Source organism: Leptinotarsa decemlineata, unplaced genomic scaffold (genome assembly GCF_025532065.1).
Source record: "Leptinotarsa decemlineata unplaced genomic scaffold, Ldec_3_MD MMD2_tig00003335_RagTag_RagTag, whole genome shotgun sequence".
In the NCBI taxonomy this organism is placed as follows: Eukaryota; Metazoa; Arthropoda; class Insecta; order Coleoptera; family Chrysomelidae; genus Leptinotarsa; species Leptinotarsa decemlineata.
Genome location: NW_027412587.1, coordinates 4,539,946 through 4,563,857, shown reverse-complemented (window position 1 = coordinate 4,563,857; position 23,912 = coordinate 4,539,946). Strand labels below are relative to the sequence as shown.

The window sequence follows — 23,912 nt, the reverse complement described above, 5'->3', positions numbered from 1 at the left end:
TTCTCCCAAGTAAGAGAACAGAGAACAAATTTTTAAGTGACGATTTTACGAAATTCCCAACTTTTCGCTGTTTTTTCGACTTGGAAAAGTTGGGAAATTCGGGCCGTGAAGATAGAAAAAATAATAGTAGAAAACAATAAGCACAATATTATTTAAGTGTTGTTTCCTTTCATTTGTAACTATTGAATATTCCTATACATGGTGGATATGGTGGAAGACGAAGAACCTTGGTCCAAAGTGGAATAATACCAAAATTTATTTTTTTTTGTGCATACCCTAATGAGCATAAGCAATCAGCCAATCTTTGGATAGCTAAGTAAGAAAATTAATATATTATAGTAGTAACTAATCCCTCGGCTTTCATTTTTTCGAAAGTTGGTAAATTTTGCTGGTGGGGTTGGGAAAATTTGGATTCCCTCCACCCCCTGGTTTTTCTTTTCGCTACGGACCTGCATGCAACCACAAGTTTCCGAATCTAAACGATACGGAAATTTTGCACTATGCAAGGAAGGGTTATAAACTCAATTATTTAGAATCCTTGGAAATTCACATAAACATTGCGAGTGCAACCTGTTGAATGATCAAATCGATTAGGTTTACTCACCGGTTTTTAAATTGGCACATCGGCATTCTGAACTGTAAATTCAGGTACTCAATCAAGCCAAGTGCCTCTATTAATACCTAGAGGTGTATATGAAGGCTAATGTAATGAACCATTGGTAGTTCATTGTATTAGTTTGAAAATGTCCGTATAGGACGAACTTGCAGTTACGTTAGTTACAAATAAAAGTGGTAAAAAACATAGAAAGTTTCATTTCTCTTTTCTTCATTATGTTTTCCTACCACGTAGTAACGGCTACATCCATCAATTTATTTAAAGAGAATTATCTTGAAGTTATGCTCCGCTTGCGATACAAAAGAAACGTCCGGTATTGTAGAAAAACAATTTATGACTTTTCCATCACGATAATGTACCTGCTCACCCGTCATTACCTGTGCGTTTTTGGCCAAAAACAACTCTGTAATCGTGCCCCTACCACCGTATTAACCAGATTTGCCTCCTTGCGACTTTTTCCTGTTCTCAAAATTGAAGAGACCCATGAAAGGACGGCGTTATGAGACGATTGAGGAGATAAAACTCGAATCATTGAGAAAGCTCAAGGACATACCAAAAACTGCATATAAGAAGTAATTTGTATTATATCTGAGGAGGACTATTTTTTGAACAAAGTATATATAGTTGAAAAGATTTGAAAAGTATATGTCATGAAGTAATAAAGTAAAATAAAAGTCGATAGTACTATGGAAGGAAAATCAAGTGGACCCAAAAATCAAGAAAAATATAGTTTGCAATCCAGTTGATATTAATGCTTAGTAGGTAAATTAGAAATTATCCATTCCTTCAAAAATTACGTCAATGGAAGGATTTCACCCAACATATTGAATTTTCAGGCCACTCCACGAAGCTGCTGAAAATGGTTTTGTCGAGATAGCAAGGTTACTCTTGTCATATGGTGCTGATCCGACGCTGGCAACTTATTCTGGAATGACGCCTTTGGCATTGACGAACGACGAAGTGACCAAAGACTTTCTCAAAAATCATTTGAATGACATCGAAGGCGAACCTAGTTCGCAGTGGATCTCCTTTGGACCCGCTTCCGTACTCGGTAAGTATAAACACGTGGTATATTCTGAAATCATGAATATGATCCATGTCACCGACTGATTTAGTTAATTCTAGTCATCACACGACAACCTGATTGAATTCTTGTTCTGACTAGTTTTCTACTTGGTAACAGTTGGATTTGTAAATTTCTTTCAAGTTTATGGAAAATACTGTAGCCTCATGGGCTCATTTCTATTCTCACTGATTGATACTTATTCACAATAACTATACAGAAAGAGAAGAACATTGAAGAACTGAAAAAAGCTATGAAAGACATAACTGAAAATAAAACATCTGCAGTAGACGATATTTCACTGAAAACACACAAAATTCTACCTGTGTCTGCTTTACTCATGTGGTCCTATACTACCAAGATGACCTTTTTAGAACCCATGAGGCATATTGTCAAATTATACAGAGCATTTCTTCAATGTCCCCCACCCTTTTATTTTTTGAAAGGGTCAACTCAAAAAATTGAAATTTGGGATAATGAAATTAATGCATGAAATTGGCAGATAAAACTTTCAAGATGGCGACTGGGCGCCATCTGGGAAAAAATTAAATGGAAAGGGGGTCTTGTGACACATCTTTTTGAAACTCCTGACAAATGCTTCACAACCCTAGAATATGTCAATATTTTCAACTACTACAAAATGGCGGAACTTTTAATAATTGCCTGAATACATCGGCATTTAACTGCATAATATGAGGTAATAAGCTTGAGGTCAGTTCAGAAGATGCTCGAAATGTTTTTTGACACATGAACAGCCTATCCGATATTTCACGCCGAACATTTTCGAACACAGTATCGTTAATATCTCTACAAATATTTATTATTATCTGCCGTATATCCAATAGTGAAGCAGGTTCAGTTTCGCACACATTTTGCTCAAAATAGTCCCATAAACAAATTCCAACGGTGTCAAATCTGGCGACTGGGCTGGCCATTCTGTAGGATTTCGACGGCCAATCCAACGACCGGGAAAAGTAGTATCCAAATAGTTTCTTACTTGTCTGGAGTAATGTGGTGGTGCTCCATCTTATTGGAATACAATATCCATATTGAATTCATTAGGATTCGCTTTGACGATTTCAGTGATGAGAGAGGCAACAGTAGTTTTCAGCATATTCACATGCAGTTCCCCTGTTGAATTTTGATCAATAAATATCGATCCTGCAATATGGTTTTCCAATATTCCTGCCCAAACGTTAATTTTTCTGGATATTGGGTATGTTTCCCGGAAAACGTGAGGGTTGGGGTTACCCCAATAATGGCAATTTTGTCTGTAAACATTGCCGTTTCAAAAAATGTACAGTCGTCACTAAAACAAATATTGTGGAGATAGCTAGGATGCATTGCAATGGTTTCCGCCATGATTTTGCAGAATTCTGTTCTTCGATCAGAGTCATTATCAGTAAATTAGTGCACCATTTCAATTTTGTATGGATGATACCTATTCCTCTTCAAAAGTCTCCACACAGTAGGAGAAACCTCACAAACATTCGTGACGGAATAAATAGACTGTTCAGGATTTACTACCATCTCACCAATTATATTTGCACTTGCTGTTCTTCCGGAATGGACGGATGACCTGGAGGCTTTTAGTTATGTACAATACCGGTAGTTGTGAATTTGGATACAAGTTCCCGCAAATATTTTCTACAGATAGGACGATTCGAAAAACGTTCATTGAAAATCCTTTCGGTCTCGTGAAAGTTACGCGTCGCACCTAAATAAAAATCGCTTCAATTTTTTCTTCCAATGGACAAGAATTGACCTTTTTAGAGATTTTTATGGTAAGGAGAATATTCTAACTGAACACTGATGTTCATTGTCGAACTGACATTTTTTGTGGTTTTTATGAACAAAAACTAACTTAACAAACCTTTTTTGGTTGTTGGAATTACCATATGGCAGATAAAAAGGAATATTTCTAGAAATATCGATATCAATGTGTTTGTCTTCAGTAAATTATTAAATTTTCTGCCATTTTGTGGTAGGTGAAGATATTGACTTCATATTCTAGGTTGTGAAGTATTCGTCGGGAGCTTCAAAATGATGTGTCACAAGACCCTCCTTTCCATTTAATTTTTTTCCCAGATGGCGCCCAGTCGCCATGAAAGTTTCATCTGTCAATTTCACTTCAAAATAAAGTATTCATGCATTAATTTCATTATCCCAAATTTCAATTTTTTGAGTTGACCTGTTTAAAAAATTGAAGGGGGGGAAATCAAAGAAATGCACTGTATGTAGGATGTCTATAGGTTCTGCAATTGTGTCACTGGGTAAAGGAAATGTTATCTTTTTTCACTTCCTAGGACTTTCCCAAGATGTCCTGCAACTGTCACTTAGATAAAACGGGGACTAGAAGGAACATATTAGTGATTAAATTTGGATTAAAATGGATGCGAAGCTAACATATTTCACTACATATTAGGAAAGAGAGAAATCATACAAAAATCATCAGATATTGAAAAAAACAATTAAGAAATGTATGAACTCAATTCTCGTCAACTCGCAGGTACATTCACACTATAGATAGATTTGACATTGGATATCATTCGACGAAAAACGAACTGCCACAACTCATTTCCAGTTTGCAAAGAATCAATAGATCAGACTAGAACTTAGTAATATTTCTTCTAAATTATCACAATTGTTTTAAACTCGATACTTATTTTTCACGAAATACTTGTAATCATTGTGTATTCTCTTCTAAGATTTTTTCTCATCACACAAAGTTGAGATACTTTCAGGACATATGTAATCTCATTGCATTTTATCTTGATAATAATTACAGAGGGGAATCTCGAAGACGTAATACTGTAGCTAATCAAAAACAGTTTGTGAAAACTACAATATTCTACACCTCTTTTTAATTTTAATATATGTTTTTACCGCAAAAAATCCCTGATGAACATGAAAATGACTTTAAAAAATGCTCGTATACTTCAACAAGTTTCGAGAAACCTGAAAGACTAAACGACAGCTATGAAATAAGCTGCGAAAATTGCAATAAAAAGTATGTCGGTCAACCTAAGTGGACTATAACAACTCGCTTCAAGGAACATGCTTCACAGAAAGGTCACAAAGTAAGTGACCAGTAAGTAAGTAAGTAACCAGTATGTGACAACAGGTTTTCAAATCTCTATGAAAGTTTAGAAGTGGAAAAAGGTTCTTTTCCAAACAGCTGGTTGTTTAATTGTTTCAAGTATCAATTACAGGTAGAAACTAGGTAAACATTAGCTATCATAACAAGTAGGCATTTTTACATGAGTAGGATGTAAAATACAACACACATACCGAGAATTCATTAATGTACTTGAGTTATCTCCATTGAGTTAATGGTTCTATTTTTCACAAGATTCAGCTTGAACTGATAGTATGCTAGTTGGTTAGTGTGGAACAAATCATGAACTAAGATTTGAATCAGATAACCTCAACCAATTTGGTTGTCATGATAATGCTCGATCACAGAATGTGGACACCGCCAAATGGTGCTTCATCTTCCTCATAGTAAATCTGTGTAACATTAGATATCAAATGAACGGGTGTTGAGCAGAATACGAGAAGCCAAGTGCCCAATATGCTGGATGTCTGCTCGTTGAGAATTTGATTAGCTTGAAATGTACATAAAGAAGATATGACAATGATTCAATAGCAGAAATGGATAAATTTTGACGTACAAGCTAAAAAGTGCATTGAGCTAATGTACCAAAACGAATGAAATAAGTTATGCACAGAATAGATAATTAATACTAGCGAGATCTAAATTAGACACACCTGTCTACTGAATATCTGTTTCAAAGCCATTTTGCGGGTTTATTGGCTATGATCTGCAGCCAACGCATAACCCATTGTTTCGTTTATAATTGCAGCAAACACAATCAAAAGTAATGAGGCAGTGGATGCAGTGTTCGAATGCTTGGTACAATATCAATAAAAGCTTGCATTAAGTTTTTTCACCATTTTATTTTATTTGAGAATGGGTTTCAAAACTTTGCTATAAACAGTTCCTAAAATGTATTTTCTTTTTAGATCCCATCGATCTCATGGGCTACAACCACCTGGACGACATTCCGGCGACAGACCCCGAATCCGAAGAGGAGGACATCGAGTTCGAAATGTCTGAGTCGCTTCTTCCCAACCTATACACACTCCGCAATGAGCTACCTGCCGACCGGTGGGTGCTGCTGCAAGACCTCTCGAACCTCCTGAAGATCAAGTCGAGAGATGCGCTGCTCAAGCAGATTTGCCCGCCTTCTACGTCCACCTCGACGTCCTATAAAACCGTTTTGAGGGAACTGAAGATGTCCGACTTCCTCGAGCAGGCGCATTGCTGTCAGTTCTTGAATGCGGGTGAGAAAATCAACACGCGCGCCTCCAAAATCGCGCTCGTCAAATACACTGATAAGGTGAAGGAACTGCTCCAAGTGGAAAGTGTTTCGATAACGGCCAGGTGACCCGAGGAGATCACCTCGTAGACTTTTTTTTAAATTTTATACGGGACGTGATATTATCTTCTATTGTGATTTAGATTTGCAATTTTGTTAAAACATGCGAAGTTTTATTTTATGACTTTCTTTTCATTACTTGTTTTGCTTTCTGCTGGTAGAGATGGAAATTTTCAGGTTCGATAAGGTTCGGGTTATGTTAGTTATTCATTGGTTATATCGTTCATTATTAGTTGATTGAAAAAATACATATCATCACTTTTATACCTTCCTATATAGCCATAGTAGGGTTTCTTTTTACTTCCATATACTATCATACAACTTCTCTATACCTTGATAGGAAGATTCGAAACGTCTGGCTTCAGATGACTGTATTAAAAAACACTCTTTTCATCAGTATCAGAAAATACTGACACTTCTGATAGTGCCGACTGAGAAAGACGCGTCAAGAGATTGTATTTTGCTCTGGTGTGGAAAAAGTAATTTCCAATAGATTTTTTATGTCTCTTTATCTGTGTATCTAAGTGAGAAGTACCTAGATAGTTACCCTCAGTGTATCATTTGTCTCTGCCTTATGATGTTTGAGGTCACCCATTTCATAATAACTAATTTAACTTGATTTGTCTCAGTTTGTATAAATTTGCATCAGAATATCTACTCTGAAATAAATCTTACTTCATCCAAATTTTTACTAACGTGTGGATCTTTCTTTGCCTTAAACTCAATGGATATGTCTAATCTCTTAATAATAACATTTAGGCTGTTTACTGCCGCGAAAAGGAGAGGTATGGTAATATATGGGAGGAGAAAAGGAATAAAATTAAAAATGATTTCATACTCAAAGTGCCCTTTATGGTGTAATATTTGGATGCGACAAGAATTGAATTTTCTGTTTCATTTAAAGAATATAATATTTCCCAAATTTCAGTTTTTTGCGGTTTCAAAACTTGACTATGTTTACCCTGTCAATATTTGGTCTTCCATTTTATATTCTGATTAAGATTCATGTTATCAACCCAAACTTGTCCTGAACATTATCGAACTCTACACATATTGAACGAATGATTATTTTTTATGTTGTTGAGTAATTTTTGAGAAAGTTTATTTATTGTTTAAGCATAGTAAATAAGTTACCAGCTTTTTTAGAGAATTTTACAAGAAACATATTAGGCTGTATGTAACGAAATAAATATTAATGTTGTGAAAGTGCAATTTCGTGTGAGAGATTACGAAATGTTTTCTCTGTAGAGTGTGAGAACTTGAATAATTTTGGAGTCTCTTCATGGACATTGCTTCGTAGGTCAATGAATTTATGCTGAAAATTGAATCAAATGATACTCAAACTGGGTAAATAATTGTAAGATATTTGTTATCAAATTGCTCAGGGACCGTACTCATTTTCGAGTAAGTACTATAGTAAGTTATAATAATATCAATAGAAATTGTAATAATACTAATGATAATGACCGTTTGTATAAATGTAATATTTTACTCTTTTGAGTGTTAAAAATGACAGAATTCCTTGTAAATATTCCTTGTGTATGTATTTTTTAATGCTGGGAAGCTTGTTTTTTCTATATAAATGGACGTAACTGTGAATAACATGACGAGTCGGATATAGCGGCTTTTTGAAAAATTTTATACTGGTTTCCATTCTGTTTCTGTAATTCATTTTAATATTCACAGTTATTGTGAAATGCAATTTTATTCCCATGGAACTAATGCAATTTCTGTGTAATTTCAGGAAGATGCCTGTATATGAAAAAATATTTGAAATTTTTCACTTACTTTTTTTCATGTAGAAGTTGATGGACAATAAATTTAATATCATCTCCAAATTCCAATTTTCTCGCAATTTCTGGCTCGCCCTGTATAAGTGTCTCTCAACATAATCAATCGAGTTAACAAGCATAATAATTTTCATTTTGCTTTTCAATATATTTGGATAGTTGTACAGTTTAATGAAGAAAAAAAGAGTTTATCTGTGATGCATAATCTGGAGGCAAAGTGCAATGCTTTTTTTTTTGCAATCAATATTGTGATTTTGCCAACTTGTCCTACCTATCTGTGTGAATTAGAATATATTTTTTAATTTATGAACCTTTTTTCATATTTTTAATGTTTTTGTTCCATGAAATATGTGAAATACTAATAAATATTATATCTATCCAGTAAACTTTTATTTATTTCACTGTGCTGCCTTTTAATATGTTATTCATCATTAAACACAAAATGTTAAATTGTAGACCACTGTATGATATATTTCGATACAATGTTTCTATAAAATTGTAGATGGCGTTGAAAGCTATACAGAATTCTACAATTTAAGGAACTCATTTTAGATATAAACTGCTAGATGGCGAAAATGCAGATTGAAAATTTGTCTTACTGGCATTCATATCCTTGAACTCCAATCATAAGTACATGCAATTTCATGTGAGAGCAGAGGGGCGGCCACACGTTTTATTTGTTTCTTGGAAATTAGGACTTTGAATGTCGAAATTTCGACTTTGATCTCGGAAATTCTAGTTCAAAGTCGTAATTTCGAGATTCGAAGTCGTAATTTCCAAGAAACAATGGAATAAGAGGCCCCTTTGCCCTTTCCTACAATAATATACTTCAGTAACTTAGTATGAAAATATTACAGAAGTTGCATTCGATGGAATCGACTACAAAAGTTTTATTCGTTGATTTCGACCACAAATGCTGAATTCGGCCGATCCTAAAACAAAGTTGCATTCGGTAGCTTCGAATGCAAAAGTTGCATTCGGCGACTTATAACATAAAATATGCCTTCTGTGGCTCCGAACATACATTCAATTAGTTGATTCTGAAACAAAAGTTGCATTCGATCATTTCGAACACAAGAGGTGCATTTAGTGGATTCGAACACAAGTTTCATTCAGATGCTTTGAACACACGTTGCGTTCGGTAGCTTAAATTCAAAAGTTGTATTTGACAGTTGCGACCCTAAATTTACCTGACGTTGCCAAAGACCAGAGTGAAATTCGAGGGTTCCAAATGTAGAGGTTGCATTCAGCTGCTTCAAATACAAAAGTTGTGTTCGTATGCTTCCAATTCGGAAAAATTGCATTCGGCTGCTAGAAACACAAAGTTGCATTAAACGAATCTGAACTGTTACATTCAGTTCCTCCCAACTCAAAAGTTGCATTCGACAGCTAAGAACACAACAATTGAATTCTGTTGCTTCGAATATAAAGTTGCATTCGGCGACTTTGAACTCAAAACATACTAAAGTCTCCGAATATCAAAGTTGAATTCAATTGATTTCAACACAAATATCGAATTTGGTCACTACTAAATTTACAAAATCAGAGAATTTAGTTTTTTTATCGAAATCACTGAATGCCTCTCAATTCAGTCTGTGAATTGAAATTGAAATAAAATTACCTGTAATATAAATTAATATATTTTGACATAAGTTATGCACAAGCTAGTTGCAATAAATTTAACCACCGTCTACTAAAACAATAAATAACTCAAATCATTGTTATACAAAAGTAATACTAAAACTATAACTAAATTTAGTTACAAACTAAATATCACTTTTATTAGAAATACACATTCCTAGGACCCAGTACAGTTATGTACACAGAAATTTTGCAGACAACACATCTAATCAAGAAATATCACGTGTCCTACAACACACCCTGTATATTGAAACTCAAGGAACATTTTATTTCATTATCACTTGAACAGAATTCAACAGATATAATTTGGTACTTTTTGAAACCCAATACTTGATGAAAATATACTACAACGCTAACTTAAGAAGGGAAAGTAGAAGAGTCAATTCATAGATATCAGTCTCTTGAGTATAACTAAACTTTACACATATATACAGGGGTTATCCGAGAATTTTCTCGGCTACTAGATTAACTTACTAGTAGGTCAACTGGAACTGCAATCGTAACATCTTTGGTAAATTAGGACATTTTGGAAAATAAAATTCGCATCATACCTTACTTGTGTTTACCCGAATAGATAATAATTTCAATTGAAAACACTTTGAAGCGTGTTTTTTTGAAATGTCTAGGAAAACTTGTTCCCGATTGACCTACACCCACTCAACTCTATTCAATTCTTTTTATGCGTGATAACGACATCATCGTAGTCCTCCTTCAGCTGGTCTTTGTCCCCCCAGCCCCAAATCTCGTGTGAGCCATCTCCCGTCCTGAGCACCCTCTTCTTGATCATCTCTTCAGAGACGGTTTTGAGGTCGTATGCCCAGCCAATCTTAGCAAAGAAGTCAATGAAAGCAGCGGAAAAGTTGACGCTGTATTTTCCAAGTTCTGAAGTTTTGTAGTCCCAAGGGAAGGTGTGGTGATAGTTGTGCCATCCCTCGCCGAGAGCCAGGATGGAAACTGATAGGTTCTCGGCAGGGTTGATATACCTTAAATGTAAGAAAAAGGATTTTAGATACAATAATTAGTGACATACACAAGTGCAACAACAAAATGGGAATTATTTATTGATGTTTGAACCACATCAATAGATACATTATTTGGTAGCTTTAGGTTTTGAGTTGTCTGAATTGGTACAATGAAGTCATAATATGAAAGTTTAGACCACTTAGAGGCCTTATAAATCTTAAGTTCAATATAAGGTGAGCTGAAAAGTTCGAAGGCTCACACACAGACGGCGCTGCTAGTATTGAATCCATACGATTTTTAGTTAAACCTAACCTTCAAAAGACACATACAAATTTCACAGCTGTCGGCTTATTAGTTTATGTGATGGAACATTTTGACTACTGTTGAAGCCAAGGCTTGGCTTGATAAACATTATTCGGACTGCATCAGGAAAATCAACTGTTGAGAAGCTCTGTTCATAGAGATGCCGCGCGAGCTCACAATCGACTAAAAACAATGAATTGATGATTCTGAACAGTGTTTGAAGCTGTTCCACCATAAAAAATGAAAAACTCGGAATTAATTTTTTGCGTCGATATGTGACAACGGACGAAACATGACTCCATTATTTTCCCCAGAATCAAACGATCGTTATTTGAGTGGACTGCACGTGATGAACCGACTCCAAAGCGTGCAAAGACGCAATAGTCGGCTGGCAAGGGTATGATGTCAGTATTTTGGGAGAGGTAATTGTTGAAACTGAGGTCTATGATTTTTTCAGCCTGTTAGATTCTATGTTTTCAGATTGGATTATTAGTTTATTGATTTGTTTGTGGAAACCATACTGATAATCGCTCTACACTGATTTGTGCTTGTTGAAATTTTGAAATAAGCTTTAGACCAAAAAGAATAAGAATTGATGAAGCTTCCAAGTAAATTAATTCCTTATCCTCTCCATCTAAATGTTGAACAAGAATCATATGCATCCATGGCATATATGAACTTATCAACTGTTGTTGGAAATGTTCTAGGAATAAAGACACACATGCTGAAAGATTAATTAGGTTTTCGTAAAAAAAAAAAAACTGAATAGCATCGAGTGTTGAAAAATTTACATCATAGCTTGGTGAAAAAAGTAGTTTCTAGAAGGGGTATCAGGATCCAGTTTAGATGAATATTTCATAAAAGTTGGATTTATTTAAAAAAAAAACTGTATATTCCTTTTTTTCTTGCATTTTCTTCACCCCATGGGTTCATTGACCTCATCGAAATGAACAAGGAAATAATTGAAACAAGGAAATTATTATTTATCGCTCCTTTCAGGTGAATTTATACTACTTGAGAAGCAAAATTGAAACCACCACTGTAAACAAAAACAAAGTGACCATCGTGAAGCAACTCACTCACCTGTCGTAAGGTTTGTGGCCGTAAAGATGTGCAGCCGAGTTAACCAGCCAAGTGGCGTTGAGCGTCAACACGTATCTGAAAATGTTGATGCACAAAGAATTGACGAAAGTCTCGTTCCAGAAGTACATGGGCGCCAAAGTGGGAATCACGAACGCCACTAGTGGCATCAGGATCATGTAGTGCTTGTCCTGGAACTTGAGGATGGGGTCCTCTTCGAGGTCAGACATATCGATGCCCTTGCCTTTGCTCTTTACCTCAGGATGCTTGCGGCAGAGCAGCCAGCCGACGTGCGAGAAGAAGAAACCGCGCTTGGCGTTGTGAGGATCGGCGTCCGTTTCGCTGAACTTGTGGTGGACGCGGTGGTCGCGAGCCCATTCTATCACAGAGTTCTGAAAAATGATTAGGAAATTTACGAGATGATAATGATAATAATTACAATAAAGGGTTCCGTTTGTTGCCTAAATCGTCTCGGTGGTATTTGCAACTGAAAGCTCTCAAGTAATATGGTCTCTAAAGCAATATGGAGTATTTTTTTTCAGAACTATATTGTTTTAGGAGTTGTTTGCAAAAAATGTTATGGAAAGGACTACTGTTTTCATATAAAATGTGGTACAAAATTTGATACTATACAGTTCACTAATCAAATTTAGAATTTTTTATGTTATTAGTTATAACAGTTCAGAATCATGGAAAAAAGTTTGTTTGTCCTCGTTCAGTAAAAAATAAAAATATCCATCTATACTCGGACTAATTTGTATGTTACGTCATTTAATCTTATGATAGGTATGCGATGGAAACGGTAAATACTTGACAAATATCCATAACGTATTGTATTAATGAAGGACGATTATTAAAATTGGCAGCACATAAATTCACACCATCGACGGAATAACCATTTGGTTTTCAAATTAGATTGAATAGTTATATGATCTGCGAATTCTAATACACTTTAAGCAAGGCAGATAGCATAATAATGGTGCTAACGACCATATTTGACGTAGGCAACTAGATCTTTAGAATGCTAATTGATGATTTGAATGAACGGAGGACATGATGAATATAAATATTTATACGCGATTACAAAGTCGACTAACCATTAAAATGAAATAAAATATTCTGGCGGGGCCAATCACATGCTCATTAACTGTGTCCAACGGGTGTATCGGAATAGCTGAAGAGTCGAAATACGTCAAAGCTTTTATTGCATGTTCTAGGAAATTTGCAAAGCTTTTTACTGAGGTTTTTCAAGTGTGGATACAATTTACCAACTCATTTCTCCGATTTAATTAAGGTAAAATCACTCACAGCCAACCGAATCTGAACTGGATATTAGTGTCAAAGCTATTTCGGTCTTAGGTGTGGACTCGTTCCTATTGGTTAAATAAAATCACCTAATACGGTAAAAATTAAGTACAGGTAGCTAAATTCCATCAAAGTTAATTTCCTCTTCTTTTTGGTTGAGACTGTTTCTTTTTTCTGAATTTTAATTGCTTTTATAGGGATATAGAATAAAAACTTGTAGATCACGGTCAACCAACCCGGAAAATAGTTTCGACACAGTTATATTCGGTCAAGAAAGTTTACACTCCTTGATGGAGGGTGACAATTGTTTTTGAATACGGTCATGTAGAGGGGTATACATAAAAGTTTGTAAGTGAAAAAAATTTTTACCAAAAAACCATTGCAAAACCCGCTAAGGTGATGTTTCATTCAGCTTTTTATCAATAGGAATGGGATTTTCATTCTATGTCCACTGATGTGCAGCTTCTCGAAATCGGCCTACTGTTTTAGAAGATTCAAAGGACAAACTATGCTTATTTGAATATTTTGGCAAGAATGAATTCAGTAACATAAAAAAAAACTTTTGTCAATTTTCAAAATAATTATAAAATAACTTTTTTAAAATGAGCCCCAGTTCAAGACTGGAAGTTGTTGGGTGACTTGTATAGTACACTCTAAAATAGAGCCTCATTTGGGTTATGCTCAAATGCCATACTATGTGTTTACTAAGTAAGAGCTTTACAAAAAAAGTAACATGAATTTATATAATTGAAATGTCCTGTTCTGCCAAAAAATATTTCACTCAAAAAAGACTCGACTCAATAGTGCGCACAGAGGTACACTTTGTACAGTGTCATTCCCAAAGTATGCACCATATGGGAACATTTTTTTAAAGGGTTTTTCGACAACATTTTATTCTTGATAAAAGTTTGTGCATCTCCTAAATCTAAACATGAAATACAGTAAAACACACGTAATATACGAGGAGCCTTCAAATATTTGATTTTGAGACAAGAGTAAAGTACCTACTCTTATTCTGAAAAATCTTGGGAAATGCTATTTAACAAAGTTGTTCAGCATTAAAAAATACATCTAGATTTGAAGTCATGGCCATCTAAGTGGAGTTTTATTTTAATGCCCATTTTTTTAAAATGGGGACTACGAAAAAAAAGTTGCTAAAACGATAAATAGACAGCATCCTGTATTCGACGGTTTATTTTAAAAGCCTGCAATGTTACAAATTACACAACTATGGTGTTAACCACGGTCAATAATTTTCAAAGTTTTTGGTGCAGTTATTTTTATTTTTTATTAACTCCGAAAATCACTCAAAATTATACAGTATCGTAACTTAATATTCAATAATATCAAATCACAAAACATCAAAATAAAATAGGTATTTGAAAACAAACTCATTGACTTTCCGAGGAGTTTCTTGTCCAAAATAATTCTCCAAAATGATATCCAGAAAATCAATGAGTTTGTTCCGAAATACCTATTTTATTTTGATGTTTTGTGATCTGATACTATTGAATATTAAGTTCTTGTTACAATACTGTATAATTTTGAGTAATTTCCGGTGTTGACAAAAAATAAAAATAACTTTGCAAAATCTTTGAAAATTATTTTGCTCTTCAAAAAAATTGACCGTGATTAACACCGTAGTTGTGTAATTTGTACTATTGCAGGCTTTTAAAATGAACCGTCTTATACAGGATGCTGTCTATTTATCGTTTTAGCTATTTTATTTTTTTTCGTAGTTCCCATTTAAAAAAATGGGAAAAAAAATAAAACTTCACTTAGATGGCAATGACTTCAAATCTAGATGCATTTCTTAATGCTGAACAACTTTTTTAAATAACATTTCCCGAGATTTTTCAAAATAAGAGTACTTTACTCTTGTCTCAAAATCAAATATTTGAAGGCTCCTCGTATCTTACGTGTGTTTTACTGTATTTTGTTGGTGCATGTTTAGTTTTAGAGGATGCACAAACTTTTATCAAAAATGACTTTTTGTCGAAAAACCCTTAATAAATAAGTTTCCCATATGGTGCATACTTTGGGAATGACACTGTATATCATCATAAAATAAAAAAGTATGATCTAAATACAAGTCAGCGTCAATTCAATTTTCTCAACTTTTCGAGAAACTTATCAAAATGTTTGATCTCGCATTGTCGCTCTAGCTTTATGAATCCTTCGACTCATATAGGCTTAAACTGTTTTTTGATTTTTTTCCAAATGTAGAAAAGTCCTGGCAGCCGAAGGAAAGAAATCTTCTTAACAAATGGTCAACTCTGATGGGACGATACGGAAAAGAAAAAGGACAAAGCAGAAGAAGAATCAACGAAAAAAAAAAAGGATTTTTCTTAACTCACCTCAAACGCTAATGTGTTGAATGCTGTCAGCAAAACTTTCAAAGGCCATTTGGCTTTGTACGAACGATGTGCCCAAAGTCTGTGCGCTCCTGCTGTAACTCCCAATCCACCCAGTTGATATAAAATGATACCTGAAAGTATTAAAAATAGTGATCTTCACCCGAATGTATCAAGAAAACGTCTTCGTGTTGGGAAAAAAGGACTATAATTTTCGTGATATGGTCAAGTGTGTCAATAGCGCTTCCCAAATATAATGGTTCCTGATGGTCGAACGATTTCAATCACCCACAGAAGATTATGTGAAACATGACGTTTGGAGCTCAATCATCCCTTTAAAGGAGCAAATCGGACTGCAAGAACTTCAGCAATTGAGGTAGCTGCCTAAAATTCAGTTTACGAAATTCCTGAGATAAATATGAGGCCAATAACTGAATATCGCCCATATTCTGCATGATTTTTGTTATATATTTCTGTCACAGTAAACGGGCTAAGGCTCTACTTCCTCGAAGTTAGACAAGTTAACAACAAACATCTAGATGCCTATGAGAGTGTAGAAATAAGTAAACATTATATTATGAATAACGATGGTGGACCAATACATAATAGTATACTATATAACTTGTTAAAATAATATTTCAATTATTAGATTTGAGACTATTATATAAGGACACATTGTAAAATTAATTTAAGACTAGTAGATGAGACAATATTGTGAAATTAATTTAAGACGCAGGTACCTAGAACAGGTATCTATGGTATAAACAAGAATAACTTTGTAAGTATGATTAGTGTCGATGTGTTAAAATAATGATTTGGTGATGGAAAAAAACTCCAGTAATATTCATGTAATACAGGGTTTTTCACGACGAGCGTTCGTTAGGAATATATGGAGTACGATTCAAAATGAAAACTTGAAATTATGTGGTAGTGAGTTTTACAAAATGGCCTTCTCAACTAAAATATTTTCAACTTCCGGTCTCTTTCCGTTATACCTGAAGTTGAGGGCAACTTCCTTACGTCAAATGGAATACCCTGTATTTTATTACATTCTTGAATTTCTCAGCACATTTTAGGCCCACTTTGTATAACAATGCCTATACCCAAATTTGTTAGTTTTCGAGATATTATTTTTTTTCTGAAAAATTTGACATTTACAGCACGACTCCGAAAAAATCATAACTAATAGACAGTAACAGTTGAAAATGTGAAATTTCAATGAATCACACCTTAAGCATAAAGTCATGAACATGTCCATCGAATTTTCGAAAACAATTTACAGGGTGGTCGAAATTTTCACCTAAAACACAATATCGAGAAAACTGATGAAACACGATTTTTTCAAATGGAAACCATATACACTTCTACTATTTTTGGATACTACGAAAAAAAATATATCAAATTTATGAAGAATGTCCTATACCTAAAATACACCCCTGGCAAGATATATCCGATTTTGCGAAATATTTGAAATGTAAATCATTCGAAGCAATACCAATGCAAATTTAATTTTATGACTCTTCAGCCAATCATAAAACTCGGGTAGTAAAAATTATCCAATACGAACCGCCAAGTTACAGTCCACGTGAACTAGTTCGGCTTTCTATGTATCGATTTTTTTTAGTCTTTGAGAGTGCCGTCACTTCAAATATGCTCAATATCGTTTACAAAGTGAAAGAAAAAACCTTTTTGAACCAACTACTTTCACACGAACATTGAATTTTACGAAAATCATTTTTTCCCATTCACTTCGTACTCCAAACATTCATTATGCAATTGAAAATATACCATTTATAGGCATGCTATACATGAAAAAGTATTATTATTATCTATTATCGTTGTATTATCTCATTAACAATGAATAAACTGATCGAGTGATATTCACAGTTTCGTTTCCACTCACAACATATGAGATTATTTTAGAAGAGCAACTCAGTAGCACTTGTGCTGAGTTGAACTTTGACGACGATTATTATTATTATATGCCATATCCCATGAGAGCACAAGTATTTTTAAATATATTCCGTATAATTCAAAATTGCCTCTACATGCCACGTACATCCTGTATATTTCCCAGACCTCAACTTCAACCATACACAATTTGTGGAATCGTTCGCGTTTCATCTTGGGTGTCGTCCCCAACTGAGGCTCCGGATCGTCTGTATCGCTCGATCCCGCCATACAGTTAATTTTATCAGTTGTTGTGTACGTGATCATCATGCACGTCGGATGATTTGACTCTAATCTAAGCGGCCACGCATCGTGCAATCTCACGAGTTTGCAGAGTGTCCAGGTTATCTCTTCTCGACGATAAGAATTGTTTTTAGTATTATTCAACCGATCGGTTACTTCTAAGGTCGCGGATTTGCAATTGTTAACATGGCAACACGAAAATGATTCAACAATGTTTTGTATATACAGGGACCGACGTATATCCAATTTTGAAGCAGGTTCAGTTTTATACACCTTTTGCTTCAAATAGCCCCATAAAAAAGTCCAAAGGTGTCAAGTCTGGCGAGCGGGCTGGCCATTCTATAGGACCTCGACGGCCAATCCAACCACCGGGAAAAGTAGTATCCAAATAGTTTCTCACTTGTCTGGAGTAATGTGGTGGTGCTCCATCTTGTTGGAATACAATATCCATATCGAATTCATTAGGATTCGCTTCGACGATTTCAGTGATGAAAGAGTCAACAGTAGTTTTCAGCATATTCAAATGCAGTTCCCCTGTTGAATTTTGATCAATAAATATCGGTCCTGCAATATGGTTTTCCAATATTCCTGCCCAAACGGTAATTTTTTCTGGATATTGGGTATGTGTTTCCTGGAAAACATGAGGGTTGGTGTCACTCCAATAACGGCAATTTTGTCTGTGAATATTGCCGTTTAAAAAAAATGTACATTCGTCACTAAAACAAATATTGTGGGGATAGGTAGGAAGCCTTGCAATGGTTTCCGTCTTGATTTCGCAGAATTTGGTTCTTCGATCAGGGTCGTCTTCAGTTAATTGGTGTACTATTTTAATTTTGTATGGATGATACCTATTCCTCTTCAAAAGTCTCCACACAGTAGAAGGAGACACAAACTTTCGCGATGGAATAAGTAGACTGTTCAGGATTTACTACATCTCGCCAATTATTTACACTTGCTGTTCTTCCAGAATGGACGGATGACCTGGGGGTTTTTTGTTATGCACAATACCGGTAGTTGTGAATTTGGATACAAGGTCCCTCAAATATTTTCTACAGATAGGACGATTCAGAAAACATTCATTGAAAATCCTTTCGGTCTCGTGAAAATTACGCGTCGCACCGTAAATAAAAATCGTTTCAATTTTTTCTTCCAATGGACGATAAGTGATAATTTTAGAGATTGTTGACGTGGTATCTTTCTACTGGTAAAACTGAAAACTAAATGAGAATATTCTAACTGAACCATGATGTTCATTGTCGTATTGACATTTCTTGTTGTTTTTATAAGTAAAAAATAACAACAAACCTTATCGGGTTTTTGGAATTGCCATATGGTAGATAAAAAGGAATATTTCTAGAAATATCGATATTAATGTGTTTGTCTTCAGTGAATTATTAAATGTTCCGCTATTTTGTAGTAGTTGAAGATATTGACTTCATATTCTAGGGTTATTTTCGTCACAAACCCCCCCCCCCTTCCATTAAATTTTCTTCCCAGATGGCGCCCAGTCGCCATCTTCAAAGTTTCATCTGTCAATTTTACTTCAAAATAAAGTATTCATGCATTAATTTCATTATCCAAAATTTCAATTTTTTCAGTTGACCCGTTCAAAAAATAAAATGGGGGGGACATTAAAGAAATGCACTATATAGAGTTTTTATTCGTTTTCTTCCTTTGGAAATGTTCCACATGTTTCGTATAATGGAAAATATAAAAATGAGGGAAGATAAAAATGTTCTGAAAATAGTACAAATCCTAATTTTTCCGGTGTTATAAACCACTCGCTGGGAAAACTGTAGGATATCAAGCACAAGTCGAACACGTAAAAAATGAACCAAAGTCAGCAGGTCAAGAAGTTATAATTGGCAACTCATGATATCCAGAAGTTTGTACGTATCACTTCTTTGATTTCATAACAGCCTATTTCATAAATTATTTACATGGAATAAATTCATTGAAAGAGGTCAAAGTTTCACCATAAAAGAATAATTTTACAACATTTTGTCAATAAAACATTATTTTGCAATTTTTAAAACTATTTTATATTATAACCTTCACTCGCAGTGTGAAAACATAATTTAAACGTTTCAATTCATGATAGAATTCAATTAACACAAAAGAAAATATTGTGTTGAATTGTGGGAAATACAAACAAATGTTGATAATGGTATTTTTAGTAAAAGCATCGAATATTTTTCAAAGAATTCATCCCATATTGTATAGCTTCTTGTGTAGTTACGTCGGACTCTTTATGATAAATTGCAATAATGATTATGAAAGAATATAATGATCAAAAATAGTACACTGCATTGCCAAGAAATAATTGAGATATTGTGCATCGTTTATTATCTATTACTTTCCATTAAAAAAAATATCAGAAAGTCAAGATTGTAAAAAAGTATTATTTCACGAAAACAAGTAAATTAAATCATTGACTCAATAAGCAATTTGCCGTGTGTTTATGCAAGGTTGAAATGAATTTGCTTACATAACTCCCTAACAATATTTGTGTTCAATAACTCGATGGGATTGAAAACACAAAAACAGAGGGGAAGCCTCAGTATGGTGTGTCCATACATTTCAGCAATACTCTCAAGGACATATACTCTTTCAAATGTTTTTGTCTGTAAAACTTCAAGCAGTTGGTTTTTGGTATCTTCAATATACAAATTTTTGTTCATTAAAAAACTTGGTATTTCATCTTTCCTCGAATTTTTATTCGGTACTTTGATCAGGTGTCGCGAATGAAGAATCCTGTTATTTCAAATGCCATTTATTATACTGAAAAAAAGGGAAAAGTATCAGAAAACATTCATGAAATTCGGCGATCCCAATTTATTCAGTGACTTAGAAATAGAGAAAAATTTATAACACAATACAGAGATTCATTTGTGAAGTTTACAACGTCACAGAAATAATTGACGTAGATGCTGCCTGACTTCAACTACTCCTGAATTCTTACATGAATTCCGAAATCAGTGAAGAGTTCAACAGAAAAAATGTTGAGAACTTTCATGGTAGCAGCTTCCCACCAAGCTGGTTTAAACTGCTGCCTTTGCAGCAGTTTAAACCAGCTAATTACATCGTTAGTCTCTGGAGTAATGCCCATATGAAAGAGCCAATTATTTTCAGCCCTGAAAATAATAGGTGGACATTGGAAGATACACGATATCATGTTGAATGGTTCGATGGGGACCAATTACCGAGCTCTTCAGGAAGAATCAGGTATTCTTCTATCACTGAATTACTTACAAGAATTTTTTTTACAGAAGAAGATACTGAAGATGATGATGAAGATATTCAATACCAACATTGGATAGATGATGAATTATCAAACATCAATGATGATGACTATGTGAATAAAAAAATATTTCGGAATTTCTATCCATGAATTTATTTTTTGCACATAACAAAATGCAATTGAATTACTATTCTATTAAATTGATTCGCGTTTAAATCATAAATTTACCAAGTTTATCCAATGAGAAACATTTTTCTAACTCAACAACGGTTCGTTCATAAGTTTCATTATGAGTTCAAATGTATATATTTTTAATCATGCAGTAATTATTGATATAATTGAGCGGGAACACATTTTACTTCATTATTAGTGAAGCCCCGTTAGAATATTAATAACAAATTTTACAAAACTAAGTTATAGAACTACCTAACAATCACGCTCGCGCTCATACACATAGCGAGTCTTTGAGTGTGTCTGGGGTGATGTTAGCCCCTCTAATTGGTCCAGCTGCTTTCAAAATTATTGAATTAGTTCCCTAAGGATCATTTATGAAAATCAAGATTGAGATTGTATATAAAGTTACATTATTTTTTTGAAAGCTTTAAAGCGTTTGGTAAAAATTACCGCCGCCGAAATGAGTCTGGCAGTATTGATTAAAAATTTTTAATAATATTTTTTAAAGATACATAAAAATTAGCACTAAGAATTTAAGAAAGGTGAGTACTATTTTTACCTACCTTTAGCACCTGAAACCTGTAAACTGGCCGTCGGCCCAAGCTAGCAAGTATGCATACACTCAAACTATATACTAACACTACGTTATTCTATACATTTCATTTCTAAGAGTAATGTTTGCGGTATAGTCGAAGTAAACGATATTGTGCATACTTAAAGTTAGCGGCACTCTGAAAGGCCAAAAAAACCAATACATAGAAATGAACCGCCTGCGAAGTAGTCCACGTGGACCGTAGAATTGGTGGTTCGTATTGGATATTTTTTACTAACCGAGTTTTATGATTGGCTGAAGAGTCATAAAATTGAATTTGAAAGTCACGGTGACGAATAGAAATCGGGGAATGCGGGTATGGTTATCGCCGTCGTGTTCAGTTCAGGAACTGACCGCGATTTGAGTGTTGAAATTCGATATTGGTGCAGTTATAATTATTTAACATTTTAGTTATCCGTTTAAAATGTGGTGTCCTTGGACAAGTGCTAATAGTAATAACGAGTGTGATAACAACGCAGACTTTTTCCAGTGTAGTGATTCCAATAGCGATGGTGAACAATGCGAAAAAGAGATACCAGTGAATAAGATTCGGATGCATTTGAACCTTATGAACGCAAGACGCGATGTGATACAGGATTACCAAAACTTTTAGATGTTCATCTAATAAAATCATTGAAAAAAACAATATACGACTGTTAGAAAGTTTTATTCGTTTCAATGTCCTGGGTTTTTGTAGCTCCATATCTCAATAAATAGAAGGCTCAGGATGTAGAGAGCACTCCAGATCACTAAGCCTAAGGATAAAGTGGGGAATGGGAAAAAATACCAGCGTGGTTCAAACAGAACTGGCTGGTATCTCAGTCGCCACAAAAAAAATAACCAGGAAAGAAATTTCTGGCAAAAACATAACAGTGTGCACTGATGGCAGACAAGCCCTATTAGCCTTGAACAGACAACGTGTTACCTTAGGGCTAGTACTAGAGTCCATCAAGATTTAGCCAAAGCCTCGGTAGATAATAACATTATTCTGAGGGGGATTAAAGGGCACGACAGGAGTAAAGGTAATTGCATTGCCGACTCTTTAGCCAAGGAAGCGGCTGTACTAAGAATTTTAGGACCCCGTGGCACGTACGCCATGATGACTTCGCTTCCCAGCTTCGTCGCCCTGGGCGACCCTGGGAAGCTGGCGCCGAAGAAATATCTGGAAATGACCAGGAAAAATCTACGCTTAACAGTAGGATTTCTGACTAGCCACTGTCCACTAAGAAAACACCTCCATAATATGGGGCTAATGGACACACTTCTAGGCAGGACGTGTGAACAGGAAGATGAAACTGTCAGGCATGTCCTATGCGAGTGTCCGGAGTTATCGTCAATAAGAGATTGTGTGTTCGGCGAGAACAACTCCTCGGGAGGATGTACATGGGTCACATGTGGCCTAAGTGCTGTGGGCTTACACTCACCCTCCCTTCTCTACAGATACAGATCTCAATAGATATTTATTCTGTTGTGTCGTGGTTTACACTGATCGATATCGAATGTTGTACTCTATACTTAATTTTTAAATATTTGACTCTTGTCAGTTAATTACTATATGATGTCGTTAAGCGATTTTCGACCATATTTTCTCAACGAATTCTAATCAATCAGTCATTTAGCAATGTGTTAAACAAGGACATTTGACAATGTCATTAATCAACAACGTTGCTTTGCGAAATTTCGATGCGGAGATTTTAGCCTTGTAGATCAGCCTCGAAGTGGTCAACCTACAGTAATTCAGAACGAGGATTTGAGGACCCTGGTGGGGACTGGGACGACAGAAGAACTGGGCGTTACCTCCTATGCGGTATTTGATGGTTCAAAACGTATTGGAAAGGTCAAAAAGTTCGAAAAGTGGATGCCCCACGATCTGAATGATCGACAGATATACTCACGATTCGAGCTCTGTTCTTCTCTGCTTTTGCGCAACCAAAACGATCCTTTTTTGGATCGGATCGTCACGGCAACAGGAGACAGTGGTTGGACACCGATGCACTTCACTAAGACGAAAACCCACCAAAAAGAGGCCATGGTTACTGTATGGTGGTCAGCGACTGGTGTGATTCACTATAACTTCCCGCAACCGGCCCCAACCATCACAGCAGAGTTATATTGTGAGGAAATCGATAATTAAACGAACTGAGCTTCACCCACC

The 23,912-nt window shown here is 35.1% G+C and overlaps 2 protein-coding genes across 10 annotated transcripts in view; one reads left to right on the top strand and one right to left on the bottom strand.

The window, feature by feature from the left end:
- LOC111508053 (uncharacterized) overlaps positions 1-8,297 on the top strand; it is a 270,025-nt gene extending 261,728 nt beyond the window's left edge. For all 6 annotated transcript variants that reach the window (XM_074177977.1, XM_074177980.1, XM_074177981.1 and 3 more), the window contains 2 exons: positions 1,453-1,667; positions 5,706-8,297. In XM_074177977.1, the coding sequence (XP_074034078.1) occupies positions 1,453-1,667; positions 5,706-6,130 (640 nt within the window). In that variant the 3' untranslated portion in view covers positions 6,131-8,297. The remainder of the gene's footprint in view (positions 1-1,452; positions 1,668-5,705) is intronic.
- A 1,238-nt stretch (positions 8,298-9,535) lies between these two features.
- The window catches only part of LOC111508054 (acyl-CoA Delta-9 desaturase), a 40,236-nt gene continuing 25,859 nt past the window's right edge, over positions 9,536-23,912 (bottom strand). For all 4 annotated transcript variants that reach the window (XM_074177985.1, XM_074177986.1, XM_074177984.1 and 1 more), the window contains exons 3-5: positions 15,561-15,691; positions 11,902-12,290; positions 9,536-10,535 (exon numbers count right to left, since the gene is read on the bottom strand). In XM_074177985.1, the coding sequence (XP_074034086.1) occupies positions 10,220-10,535; positions 11,902-12,290; positions 15,561-15,691 (836 nt within the window). In that variant the 3' untranslated portion in view covers positions 9,536-10,219. The remainder of the gene's footprint in view (positions 10,536-11,901; positions 12,291-15,560; positions 15,692-23,912) is intronic.